Below are 14,113 nucleotides of genomic sequence, written 5' to 3'. Positions count from 1 at the left end.
TATTATTGACATTTTTCTCTTGTTACAAGAAGTGCCATACTCTGTAATCATCAGCAAAATAAGGTAAAGTAAATCACATACTCAAGAATTAATCAGTGACAGGAATTCCCCTGACTGGGGAATTTTTTACATGGCCAGATATGTCAGATATGTAGATCAAAAAAAGCAAATGGGATGTCAGGACATTACAAGAGACCAAAAAGTGTTCTGCTGTTGTTTTGGTTAACTTTGACTCAATCTCCATCACTTTGGGTGACAACCCAAACAAAAAACAAAACAAACACACACAAAAAAAAAAAACAAAACAAAACAAAACAAAAAAAACCAAACAAAAAAAAAAAACCAACCAAAAAACCCCAAAAACAAACAAACCACAAAAAAAACCAAAAAAAAATTGCAATTTTCCCATCAGTTCCCAATAATTTCCCACTATATGACATCAGTGCTTCAAGGTTACATTGCAAAGTGATACCAAAGAGCACTACTGCAAAAGGATGGATTTTACAAGGCTGAGATTTAATGTCAGAAACACGAAACATCACTCTTGGAGAAGGAATGGGTGACTTTGCCATTTGAGATTACTCACTCATCTCATGGATAAGATGAGATCTTTGCCCAGAGTGCCTGAAAAAACAGTGGTGCCCACAAAGGAAGAGGAGGAAATAAGAGGTACAGGAATCACCAAGGAGAAAGCCATTGATTAAATACTAGTTTAGTTTGTTTTGCCCATGTTCTTTCTCTGTAATGAAAGAAAGGGTCAGGCACAGTGCCTTGCCTGCAAAGCAATGGAGATATGAAAAACTTACCAACTCTGGTGTTAACCTGTACTCTGGAGGTATTGTATCATCACGTTCTCCAGCCTTTTGTTCCTTTTTCTCTTTGGCTTTTGCCTTGAAAAGAAACAACATTAAAAAACCAAAACCACTCAAAGAAATTAAAATAAAAGTTCCTTTTCACAACTCCACTATCAGGATTATTCTGCCTGCTGTACAAAAGGATTGGCAACAGATGAAATTATTCTGTGTAGCAAGATACTAAAATCCCTCAATTTATTCTTGTCAAACGTCTGCAGTAATATCATAATGGTTTAAGATTCAATGCCATGTGTGAATACAGCTAAATTATTTTAAATCCTAAAAAACTCTAGACAGTATTCAGAGCTCTTTGTGGCAGCCACTTTTAGAATTTTGTGTGTACAAAATTGTCAGGTTTCTTGCACTTCAGCACTCTGATTACAGAACCCATAATTCTGTGTATTTTTCCATCACTGGCACCAAAGCAAAGTATTTAATTCTCTGGGCCTTCTTAATGAATAAATGCAACTGCTAAATTATCTGAAAGCCCAGATTGACTAAATCTGCAATACAAGAAGCTCTTTTTTAGTCAAAATTTAGCTCAACAACAGAAGAATTTTTTTAGTATTTCCCCATTGTTTGCTTGGTCTGAGCTATAAGTGAAGACAGAAAAAACCTGCTCTAACTATTGTTATAGATAGAGTTTGAAAAACTAAACCAAAAAGTTAAAGCTTAACATGCAAACACAGGGTAACTGTTTAAATTCCATCTGTTGGGGAAAAACAAAACTCTCAAAAGACAGTGAAGGCAGGACTCAAATTAGAAAGATAATGGAGTTTGACGGAAAAAGGAGCACGCACACTGGAAGTCAAAACTCAAACAGCAAATATGTGCGAAATGAAAGCTTGCTATAAATTGTATAGAGTGCTGTGGGAAAAAACCACAAAACAGAGCTGTATCTACCCATGAATGTATGTATGTATATATGTATGTTTGCTTGTATAACCAAACAAATTACATGCTCATAATTTTCCAGACCGCCTTACTGTGTTCTGCTCTACCTGTATCCACTTGGGATTCTGAATGTTTTTCATTTTCTTAATCACTGAAGGCTCACACGTTCCTTAGGCCTTTGATATCAAAGTCACTTTCTTGTTATTTTACACATTTTTCCAGTGTCTAACAAAGAAACTTAGGATTCCACAGCCAGAGCCTGGAAGCCAGGGTAAAAAAGGAGTGAGGTGTTACCTCTGACACCTCCACAATAGGGGTAAGATCTTCTTCAGGTTCAGGTTCAGGTCCTCCAAGAGTATCAAGAAGAGCATCCATTGCATCATCTTTCATTTCCTGTATTTTAAGAAAATGTGCAAACCACTTTGTAATTTCTTTAAACTGGCACAGGTTTTTACCTCAAGTATTTTTATATTGTATACAAAGAAAATAGCCAGCACCAGATTGGTCATTTTTGTTTGGCTTTTTGTTACGTGAACCCAGTTCACTTAACACCAAATTAAGTGACAGAATTAGCACAGTTTTAGTCAAACATTAGGCTTTTCTTAAGAGGAAAGAATGAAAAAAAAAAGGAAGTAAAAACCCCCCCCAAAAACCACAGTGTCACAATGTCATCTAACACAATTCTCATATGCTTTGACTTGGCAAACTGAAAAAGTGTAAGGTCACACTTGCTCTTTTCTGTTTTCAGAGGGAAAAAACAGAAAGTTCATAAACCATGAGAAAGTTACATCATATCCAAGTTTTAAACACAGATCACAGAGCTAAGAAAATTTTCCTACAAATATTTCTACTCTACTTCCACTAGTGAGAAGAACCATAGTAATTTCTCAGAATCCAGAAGGAAAATCCTCTGATACACTAAAGTAAGATCTTTAAGGCACAATGGAATCTGGGCAATGGCATTTCATGTAATTCCTATATTTTCTATAATAAAGAGGATTTACAATTGAAAATGAGAATGATGAGCATCTTTATGGGAACAAAAACACATGACAGCAGCATATGCCTGTAAATTTTAATTATAAGGTAACCAGTGAAAGAAGGATTACGCATACCTCTGTTGATTTTGTTTTCTTCTCCTTAGGAGGAACTGAGGTCTTAACTGAACTTGCTGCTTGTGCTTGCACAATTTCTCCTTCTTTATTTGGTTTCTACAAGTGACATGAAATTACAGGCAAATTTGCAAATACAGAAAAGAAGCAGGAAATTTTACCTACTTTAAAACGAAATATGATAACAGTGCCAACTTTTCCACACAATAAATGCATGCAGTGGCAAGGAAAGTGTCAGTACCTCTGTCAGACTTCTCTTCTCCTGAGCAGAATCAGCACTGCAGGTGAAGTCAGATGACAGGGCCTCGGCAAGCTCATCATCCGTCATTGGCTTCTGAGCAAGGAATTGCAAACCAAGTTATGACCATGAGAAACTTCAAATATCATCATGGGTCAAGCTCAGTTTACAGCTTGAGTGTGTCCCACAATTACTCACACAGCAACCTCACTGGCACAAGTTCCTGACACAACAAAAAATAAAGGTGCTTGCCCCCACTGGTTGATTCATGTCTCAGATAAGCTTTTATTTTTAGTATGTCAAACTTCCCAAACAGCAAAATAATGCTGGCTGACAGAAATCTCTGGCCAAGTGTAGAAAAACAAGTAGTCTTTGCTGAAGGCATTGCAGAGAGACTCCTGCTTGCACAGTATTTCTCCCCTTTGTTATTTGTATGCCCAATATTTCTGTAAACACTTATTTGACTCATTTCAGCTTAAGCATTGCAAAATTCCCCACAGCTTTATTAAAAACATCTGTGCCAAGTTCTATTTATTTTTATCAGTAGCTAGGTTATTTGGCATCCCACATCCCCCTGCCATTGCCTGGGACTTTTGGAGAACAGGTAACTTTATATTTTCCTAAGAATTCAGTGATAACTGGGTTATTTCCCCTGGGTTACTTTCACCTTCCAATATATTAAAAAAAAAGTCTTACTTCATCTTGTTCATTCGGTTTCGGTGGGACCACGTCTTTGCCATATCCTTTGCTCTAAAATGAGAATTAATTTTGTAGTAAATGGGAAGCAGAAATATCCAATATTATAGAAAACACACACGAAGAATGTATTAATTTTTAACTCACTCACCTTCAACAGTTTAACATACTCTGGAGGGAGACTACCTTCCCGTTTGCCCAATTCTTCCAAGTATCTTGAATATATATCTTCCTGTGAAAATAATTCCCACATTAATATTTGTGTACTGCTCTTTATCAGAAATAAGTTTCTGATAGAGCCACCTACAGTGATATCACCAAAAAGAAAATGCAAATATTGACTGGGGCACTCTACGGTGTCTTTCAGTACCTACTGTCATGCACATACTTCCTCACCTGCTTCAACAGCGCTCATCATCCAGCAGAACATTCCCAGATTCCTAATTTAAGCCATTTCTCTGTCTCAGACCATATGATGTATTGCTGAACCTAGATTGCTTTTTAAATATTTATGTATTCCAAAATTTTGTCATGTTTTACTGAGCCATTAAGCTTGTAATCTAATCCTTTTTACATGATTCTCCCATTCACACTCAAAAAGTTATGCATTCTTCAACAAATTCTCAAAACTGTGTCATTTCCATATTAACAAAACCAACATAAATATGTAACTGTGCACGCTCAGTTTTAACTCTTCACAGATCACGGGTACAAGTCCTGGATCAACACAGTAATGAGCAACTACAGATGTAATTTAGAGATGAATCTTCTAAGAAATAAGAATGTGAAGTGTAAAATACCGTAATTTCTGGGCCAGTGTAAACAGGAGTAGTAGGCACGTCTTCCTCAGGTCCACCAAGGGTATCTATTAGGCTATCAAGCGCTGACTCATCCATACCAGGCTAAAAAAATAAGCAAACAATTACAGCAGTTACAAAGGTGTGCACAGGGGAAAATGAAAAACTGAAGCATTTGGTGAATCTGTAGAATACTCCTAGAAACAAACCTAAAAGCTTTCTTTTAGCAGGATGTGTACTTGCCAGATTTTTCAGTGAGAATAGTTCTAAACTCAATTCTCCAGTGTTATTAACAAGGTATTTAATTTATTTATTTAATTTATATTTTTATTTGTGTATCAGTGGACACACATATATATTCAAATATAACCGAAGACAGGGAGTAACTGATTTTAAGCTTGTGTAATTCTGAGCTACCTTCTAAAGAAGTCCTATTTAACAAAACACAAATAACACACCAGTTGTTTTTCACCTCTTCCTGCAGATGGCTCTCCACCACCATACATACACTGAGGATATATCAGCACTTCAGCAGTTACCCATTCATTTTTTTTTCCTGAAAACGAAGTATTTCAGAGAGAGAAGCACCCTCTGAGACATTATTACAAGCAAATCCTTTGTCTGGGGCTATGTTTACCAACCTCAGTACTTGATTTGTCAGCAGCAGCAACCACACTTGCACCAGCTGTGCCTGTCCCAGCAGCTGCACCAGTCACTGTGGACATCTCCTCGGACTTTTGCCGGAGAAGAAAAAGAGAAAAATTAAGAGATAGTTTATCACAATGTTAAAAGACAGACAAAACAAAGTAAAAATCCAATGCTGAGGCTGTGCACAATGTTTTTGACTCAGCAACTGGCTGGTTCTAATGCACAGCACCCAGATATATAATAATAATGCACAGCACTTGGGCAGAGTGAGCTACCACCATAAAAGCTCTGTTTCCAGTGAGATTCTGCTATGGGAAAGAAAGCTTTCTATTTTAAGCACTCTACCTCCTTCTTTTATTCTGCCAGTGAAAGAAATCTGCAGGGCAGGAAAGACTTTGAAGCCCCTTCCAAGTCTTTCTGGAAAGCTGTCATTTACTTCTGGTAGCTCTCAATGCACCATTAAACCCCAGCAGCAAAAGGTGCTCAAGCAAGTGGGGTGAAAGCTGCTGCAGGCAGGGAAGTGGAGAGGCAACACCACGACACAAAATGCAGACTTCTGCATTACTGACACTGTCATTTACTGCCAAAAATATGGGTGTTGGAGCAGAGCTGCAGGAGCCCTTGTGTTACCCCAGCCTTGTCACCAGACATGTGCACCCCAGCAGACCAAACATCCACATCTTGATGCCACCACATGCTTTTCCTTCACATTTTTTCTCCATTTACCCTGTGGAAATTACCCCTTCCCAGCTTTTTTCCCCAGCTTTCACCACTTTAATTTTTTTCAGAGCCTTGCATTCAGGGCTGACTTGCTACGTTTGGAGCCAGCATTGCAGTGAGGGGGCAAGGGAAGAGCCTGACAAAGAACCAATGACAGCTGTGAAGCTACAAGGAACTTAAAAAAAAAAACACTGAGAGAAAAACAGAAATGCCCCCAACACACAGAAACTGTCTGTCTAAAACTGTGATGTTCTTACTGTTATTTCCTTGGCCAAAAGCTTAACTACACAGTGATTTTTGGGGGCCCAAAAGTCTCACTTGACAATACTCAGCTAAACAATCCATATTGATGTGGATTCCTAACGCTCCCTCAATAAAATAATAAAAAAATAGCTTAAATAATAAAAACTGGTTGTGTTTCTATGATACCTTTGCTGTCTCTGTGGAGGTTGCTGGTGGAGGCTGGCCAGCTTGAGTTGTAGTTACTTTTCCTGTGTTATTTGGTTTAGAAGCTGTTGACACAGTAGGTGTGGTTTGGTTTTTTCCCTGTGTAGAGATAAACTATTATCACTAGATATGGAGGGCTAGTTTTTGGTTTTTTCAAACTATTTCTTTTAAGTGAAAGACAGAAGTAAAGTACGAGAAGAAACCCTTATTAAAATTAAAGTAAAATACCAGAAGAAACCCTCATTAAAAAATTCAAAGAGAGACAGAGATACAGACAGAGAGAGAGGGAGGTAGAAATTACACAACTTACATCATTGGGTTCCTTTTGCTTCTCTTCAGACAGCTGTTTATTTTGAGAGTCTGTTGGCTGTCATAAAATAAAATATTGAGATAATTTACCATTTCCACCACTCAGTGCTAGAGAACGTGATCCATGCTAGTCCAAACAAGCACAAGACAGATCTAAAGATGTTTAAGAGGACACTTCTTGGGCTGTTCTGAAGTTTATGCACTGGTCACACACCAGTTTCATGTGACACAGAAACAGCCAAGAGTTCAGACTCTTTTTTTCAAAGTTAGTAAAAGACCAAAGTGCAGCAGCTCTGCAAAGGTGAAAGGTAGGTATTTACCTTGTCTGACTGGGTGTTTTTTTCAGTTCCTGCTTTGGTTGTCGGTGTGGACTGAAATATAAACAACATTTATGCAGAGATTAATATGCATGGTTATTTGCAGAGGATCAGATTATGGAAAGGAGAAGATCAGATAGGTTCACACTTGTCAGCACACATGCTAACTACTACACACAAATCTTGCAGTTCACAACATCCTAACAGAGGCTGCCAGTGATTTAAGAGCACTCAAATGTGTGCAAACATCCACACACAAACACACTCATTCCTCACGCAGGGGATTGAGAGGGGAAGATGTTAAAATATATTAACCAATTTGATACCAAACCCAAATTGCCAATAGTAATTTCTGAAATAGCCTCAAATATTATTTGGATTATATGGATGAAATGGATTATTTTTCACTAATTTATCAATAAAATAATTATAATTGCAAAGCAAGTAATTATAAAAAATATATGTAGTCCTGATGGAAAAGACATAATTACTTTGATTCCAGAGCACATACATAGGGTGGGATATGTTCAGTTAATATCCTTATACTACACAGTAGAAATTTTGTATTTTTTCTTTCCTCTGTAACCTTCTAATGCTCATATTTTACAACAGAGCTGGGCAACCTGGCTAGGATAATATTACATGACTGCACTTCCAGGGTTTACACCTGAAAATCTTCTGCAGCCATGCCACAAAACCAATTCCTGTGATTCATCCAGTCAAAGTACAGCAAGCAATAAATTACAACAGTAAGAACTGAAAAAGAAAAATTATAGAATTGTTATGTCTGTTGAGAAGAGAGAAACCCAGCCTCCTCACCAAATTTTTCTTCCTATTTTTTTCTTGCTGCTTCAACTGCACTATAAGCAAGACAGAAAGAACCACTAGCCTGCCAAACATTTATTACCACTTAGAATCACCCAGCTTCCGTTTTCTGGCTGACCACACAGAGAAATTTGCTAAGTTTGTTTACATTTTGTTACGCAAGTATTCACACCCCCACGCTGAACTGCAGACACTTGGCTGGGAACCCTGAGCACACATTAAATGCAGATGCCTGGGCATAATCCTGGCAAAGGTCTTCAAGTTTTGAGGGACACACCTCCACACACAAATGGGGAAATACTGATGGAGAGGGAGAAGCAACAATTCTCAAACTGAGAAAAAGATATTAAAAGTAAATATTTCACTTAAGGTCACAGATTCCCATCTTCCCCCCAAATTCCCTGCTTTATATTTTGCCTTGATGCCTAAAACCTGATTAAAGCACAGCAACTCTTTAGTTCAGTCATGCTTTATATGCTCCCATTTGTGTGTCCTTATTAATGACAACTGCTAACTCAAAGACACACATCCATGTTTGCACCTGTACACGAAATAATCCTGTAATGAAAGGACAATCCAAAATTTTACTAGTTTATAAGATAAATTAAGGTTGGGTATGTTTCTGTAACATCTATAGCAAACAGTCAATGAGATGTGAGGTGTCCTTCAGCAGCAAGACGCAAAAAATGTGACAGAAGTGCAGAGATGAAGTAGAAAAAATACAGAGTTTGACTCTTCTTGCTCTGTGACTACTGTTTACTCAGGATTCTAAGCACCCTGCTGTTGGAGTACAAATTCAGGTTCTTCTTACCTGCCTTTCAGAAGAAAACTAAACACACCTTATTTTTGCAGGACCATAAAATACATGTACTTGCACTTTGCCCACACCCAATAACACCTGTACAGAACATTGAATACAAATTCTCAACCTGCCAAACCAGTTATGAACAACTGTGAGTCTTCTTTTTTATACTGTAAATGTTATTTTTATGTTTACTTTATGCACGTTCTGTGTGAGGTATGCATCATTCACTATCCTTTTGTAATAAATTTAAAAATATCGAGAATTGACCATACTATAAATTTATGTTTGGTGATGCTGAAGAATAAATAGACCCATATGGGCAAGGATTTTATTCAAGTCTTGCACATGAAAGCTGAGGCCACAATAAAACATATTATTATAAACACCTGCTCACACAGAGGACACATCCATTTAGATATACTTTTAGCAATTACAAAGTTCAAATATAATTTTTTTTAAAAATCAAACAAAAAAACAGGTAATCAAACCAAAAATTTTAGTATGAGACTATCCATTCAGAGGAATTGTTCAGCCATCCTTTAAACAGAGTCAGCAGTGTGCGCTGAAGCCATGGCATCAGCTGATGGTGTGCACTGAATTTCTGAGGAGAAAAAGATGTTCCACCTCCCCTTCAACTGCCTACTTCCACCTGCACTGTGCCAGGATCCAACAGGCTGCATTTCAAACTGACTGAAATGGTCTGGAAATGAAAAATAGCAATTTTTTCCACTGGTTCCCTGGTTCACAGTGCAGTTGCACAAACGTGTGCAAAAGGAAGGCAGATGAAGGGGACGTGTTTGTGACAGTGCCAGTGGCAGCACCCTGTTTGCTCCAACCCTGCCAAATCCGCAGAGTGCTGGCTCTACACCCTCATCCTCCAAAACGTCCACCTAACCTCAGGCTTTGCCCACAGAACAAGAAATTCCACATTCCTTCCTCTGCCACAGTGAACTCAGGGCTTGCTCAGAGAGGACACAACTCTGAGGGTTCATTGGAGGCAAAGGATACACACACAGAGAGAACTGAAGGTTAAGGAGGGGTCCAGAGCATGTTTAAGAGCAGTGACACACTAGAGAGACTTCAAGAAGGACAAATGAGATGTGGTTATAGCAGGCAATTGGGAAAGATCTGTTAATTTGCAAGAAATTTAGGACTAGAAATTGAAGTGACTCAGCAACCTTACTTCTTTTGAAAGAAGTCTACTGTCAAAAATGCAAATTACTTGTTTAATCCAGCAGGAGAAAGACATTAATAATTCAACAGACATCAAGAGAAAACATTAATTATGTTGCACATGCAAATGCAGGCCACTGTTTCAAAGGGATTTGTGTTTACCAGTCTTACAGTGCTGAAGCATGCCTCTGCTACTCTATTTTTGGCTCATTTACCACATTCTTCTGAGAGTTGTTTTAAATTTCAAATAGGGAAAGACCATAGCTGTCTGGGTTAGACCATATGGAGAACCACAGCAGTAATGAACATGACACAAATGAGTTTGCCCACAAACACAACAGGGAGGAGAAACCAGATGCTGGCAGATGCCTCCATTCGTGAGTAATGATGATGGTGCACAAACAGAAAATTTGTTTAATTGCCATTCAGCTCTTAGATGTACATGTGCATGGAGGAAAGGGGTTTTAAAAGGCTGAGTGAAATGTAATGGCTAATGCAGAGATGGGGATGTAGGCCAGAATGAACAGGAGGAAAAGGTTATCACAAAGCAACTTCCCATTTCACAAATGGAAAAAAAAAATTATCACTGTGAAGGTAACCAGACCTCAGCTCTGACTGTGCCAACACGCTGTAGGGTGCCCAAAAGGTGCCTGGCAGGGCCTCCAGCAGTGCCATTTACCTGCAGAGCTGGCTCTGCCTGCACCAGAGCACCCACAGGGACCCCTCCCACCCTCACCCCCCCATGCACTCCTTTTCTGGCATTTACACAAGGTTCGGGCAGCCCGAGCCTTTTCCACCACACAAGTCCCTGCTGGCCTGCTCTGGCATGTAGCTTTTGTTGGTTTTGCTGCTATGGCTGTGGAAAATGGAAGGGGTGGGGGGAGAAGCATTAATCATCTGTTTGAACAGCACAGGTAACTCCTGTTGGGCAACGTGAGGACAATGACTCTCTCCTAACAAGCAAAGGACAGGACTGATGACACAGCCCTGACACTGAGGAAGCCTCAGTCTTAAAACAAGACAGAACAAGCGTGAAGAGCAAAGGCCGGGGAGCTGTCAGACAGAGAAACACAGGAGATTAATGAGAAGATGCAACTGTACGTATAGAGAAAGCTGAGGCTCATCCTGGCTTTGTTGAGTATGTGAAAAATCATCACCAGGTAAATAACCCTGCAGTTACACTGGAGGGAGCTATACACATGTCACAAAACTGACAGAGCAAAAATTTAACATTGCAATTAATTGTCTTTTTATTGCTGTTGTAAAAACCTCTGGCTGCTTTGAATAGCCCCTTTTTAGGTTGGCTTTTTTTGTTTTTTTGGTTTTTTTTCAGAGGAAACTAAGCTACAATAAGAAATATGGGTAAAGTTACTCAGTATCAAAGTGTTAAAAATTAAATTCCATATGAAGCCACTCCATGGCATAAATTTATGTTTGGTGATGCTGAAGAATAAATAGACCCATATGCTAAAAATTAAATTTCATGGCTTCATACATGTGCCATGCAAGCATTATTTCTTTCTGAAATTCTTACCCTAGTTTCAGATGGCTTCATAATTTGTGGTTTTGATGCATCCGCAGAAGGAGACTGCTTCTAAGAGGAAAAAAAAACCAAACTTTACTTCTGTAATAAATACTTGTATCAAGCAAGCATAAAGAATCCGAATTCACTTGTTATCCAGATGAAAATTAAGAATGAATAATTTCTGAAAATTAGAGTTATTATTTGACATCTTTTGCCTGGCCTGTATTTCTACAATGCATTCATGTAGAACTTTGACAGTTTGATGATGTCCACAGACCTTCTTTAAGCATTATTTTTTCTCCTCTGACATGCACTGACAGCAAATTTTCCAGCAAGTACCAAGGCAAACTCAAATCCTGTTCTCACTCTGAAGCACATATACTTACTTTGCAGGATTCACCCACACTTTTTTAATTTTTTAAACAAAAATTGCGCCTTTGGATTTACTGGTTTGTTACAGAAAACTTTTAATACTAAAGAATCAAACTCAGATATGTCAAGACAAAAAGAAGTAGTTAATATGTGAGCCACACATGTCCCCCTCAGTCTTCCTATATATCATCTGACCTTTTTGGAACCCCACAAAGGATATGGTCTGTTCTCCTGGCTTCAGGGATGTCAGTCCAAAACCACCATGGTGTGTTGCTGTTGTGGCTATATCAAACTTCAAAGCCCAGAACATTCTAGCTGGCTCATCAATACTTTATAAAGAAGTAACACTACGCCTCTATTCCTGCTTCATGCTCCTCTGCTTAAAGGTGTATTTTGTATTTTTGCATATGCTCAAAGCTGTATTCTATGATTCTGTGATTTGCCATCTCTGTCACAGTAACACATTAATAGGTCACATTTAAATTTACAGCACAATTTATCAATTTTTTTTTACTTTTTCTCCTTTCTATCAATTTTTTGACATTGTCTCTGTTTACCATGCTACTTGGAGTATGAAAACACACACAAAGTTTGAATGAACAGAAGCCATATTACTACTCTAGACCCCAAGGTGGCTTCTTACTTCCACATGGAAAAAAATTTAATTCCCCTAACTTTTTGCAGCAATAAGGATTTTTCAGCAATAAGAGAAAAGCTGCACAGAATTTAAAATGCACACTATGATGAAAACAGCTGGTCTCCCCACCAGCTTAGTTGGTGTCTCACACACCTCAGTGAGAGGTTTGATTGTCCCAAATATATATAATAGAGAATCTGCAGTTGTCACACTGCAGAAAAATAAACGAATAATTGCTGCTTCCATATACCTACAGATTGACTACTTGACAGATAGCAGCTTTTGCATGGGTGGAGACACACAGAGGAATTAAAGAGCCTCCACATCAGGGCGAAAAATGAAGTTTTTAATAACCTTTTAACCTATTTCTACTACCACCATCAGGTATTTTTTCTTAATTTGCTCTTTAACAGTCTTCCTCTCCTTTTCTTTCCTCAGCAAGAAATTAATCTGAATTCCTTCTGCATGACTAACAAGTAGGTATCTGTTCTACACGTTCATATTAGTCACCATAGTCCCTGTCTGTTTAATAATGAGAACATTTATCTGAGCCCTTCCTTCCAGCCCTCAGGAAACTCCTACCAAGCCACAGTCTTAAATTCTTTTTCTCCCATGTCTCAGCACAGCAGCACCACCACAACCTGCAGGGATGAGTCAAAACTTCCCAAAATCCCATCTGCTTCTTCCTGCCCTGTGCAGCTGGAGGGCAGTGACCAGCAGAAGCAAAGAGGTGAAGAAGGGAGGTACTCATGGAGGAAGAGGAGCTGCCTGAAAATAGAAAACAGCTCAATGCACAGCTGCTGACCAGGGGCTGTGGAGGACACCAAGCCATCCTCCCTGGGGTCAACCAGGGGAACAAAGCCCTGAGGAGCCAGAGGAAAGCAGGACAGGTGGGAAGAGAGCACAGGACAGGTGGGAAGAGAGCACAGGGACTACGACAGAGCACCTTGCTTCACTTTCCCCACTTCCCACTCAAGTCCCACAATAAAGACCCACAATTTTCCACTCTCTCCCCTGAAAGAGCCACTCCAAGGAAGAAGCAGGGTCCTTGTTCTGCCAGCCCTTCAGCCAGCAGGGTCTGCAGCCAGACTGACAACACCAAGAGCTCCAAGCCCTCTGTCTGGTGTGGTCACCACTGTGCCACCTTGTCACCGCCAGCCTGGCTCTGGGATCAACCTCTTACCCCACGTTGCTGTGGTGCTCCTGTCCCCAGGACCCTGCTCTGCTGCCAGCTGTGCCCAGATGTTTCTGCCACAGCTGCCCAGACGGACTGCAGAAGGCGTGAAGCAACACCAGGATGTGTGTCAGGTGTGGAGGTAAATAGCGAAATGCTGCCTGGCAACCTGGCAACAAAACCCTCCTGAGGCAGAGGAGTTTTTTGTTGTGTGGCTGTGGCACACCCTGCTCTCACCCTGGTGTGCTCAGCCCCTCACAGCAAGGCTGGGGTGTCAAACAGTGAGGGTTTAACCAGACCAGGAGGCAGAGAATGTCAGGAGATGCTGCAAAGGGAGAGGGGGTTGTCCTCTGAGCTGTCAGGGATCCCTGGAGAGGAGAACCAGCACAATCAGTGCTGGCTCCTCTCTTCCGGCAGCTGCACCCCCCGTGGGTCATGCCTGAAACCAGGCATGAGCTCTGGAGTCTCGGGTGTGGGATGTCTCTGCTTCAGCCCGTGTAACTGAAGAAAGAGCCTGAACTCTTCCGTTTCCAGTCTTGAGATTGTTTATTAATTCTTATCTATAAAATT

At 39.8% G+C, this 14,113-nt stretch overlaps 1 protein-coding gene across 12 annotated transcripts in view; it reads right to left on the bottom strand.

Annotated features, from left to right (window-relative positions):
• CAST (calpastatin) overlaps positions 1-14,113 on the bottom strand; it is a 52,183-nt gene that overhangs the window by 12,455 nt on the left and 25,615 nt on the right. For 10 of the 12 annotated variants that reach the window (XM_030969277.1, XM_030969286.1, XM_030969278.1 and 7 more), the window contains 12 exons: positions 11,370-11,429; positions 7,036-7,086; positions 6,717-6,773; positions 6,389-6,505; positions 5,233-5,325; positions 4,595-4,696; positions 3,946-4,026; positions 3,795-3,848; positions 3,102-3,194; positions 2,864-2,959; positions 2,043-2,141; positions 807-890 (listed from right to left, as the gene is read on the bottom strand). In XM_030969277.1, coding sequence (XP_030825137.1) covers positions 807-890; positions 2,043-2,141; positions 2,864-2,959; positions 3,102-3,194; positions 3,795-3,848; positions 3,946-4,026; positions 4,595-4,696; positions 5,233-5,325; positions 6,389-6,505; positions 6,717-6,773; positions 7,036-7,086; positions 11,370-11,429 — 987 coding nt within the window. The remainder of the gene's footprint in view (positions 1-806; positions 891-2,042; positions 2,142-2,863; positions 2,960-3,101; positions 3,195-3,794; positions 3,849-3,945; positions 4,027-4,594; positions 4,697-5,232; positions 5,326-6,388; positions 6,506-6,716; positions 6,774-7,035; positions 7,087-11,369; positions 11,430-14,113) is intronic. The other 2 variants (XM_030969279.1, XM_030969289.1) reach the window with 1 other exon arrangement.

The sequence above is a fragment of the Camarhynchus parvulus genome, chromosome Z (genome assembly GCF_901933205.1).
Source record: "Camarhynchus parvulus chromosome Z, STF_HiC, whole genome shotgun sequence".
Taxonomy (NCBI): domain Eukaryota; kingdom Metazoa; phylum Chordata; class Aves; order Passeriformes; family Thraupidae; genus Camarhynchus; species Camarhynchus parvulus.
This window is presented reverse-complemented; position numbering and strand designations above follow the sequence as displayed.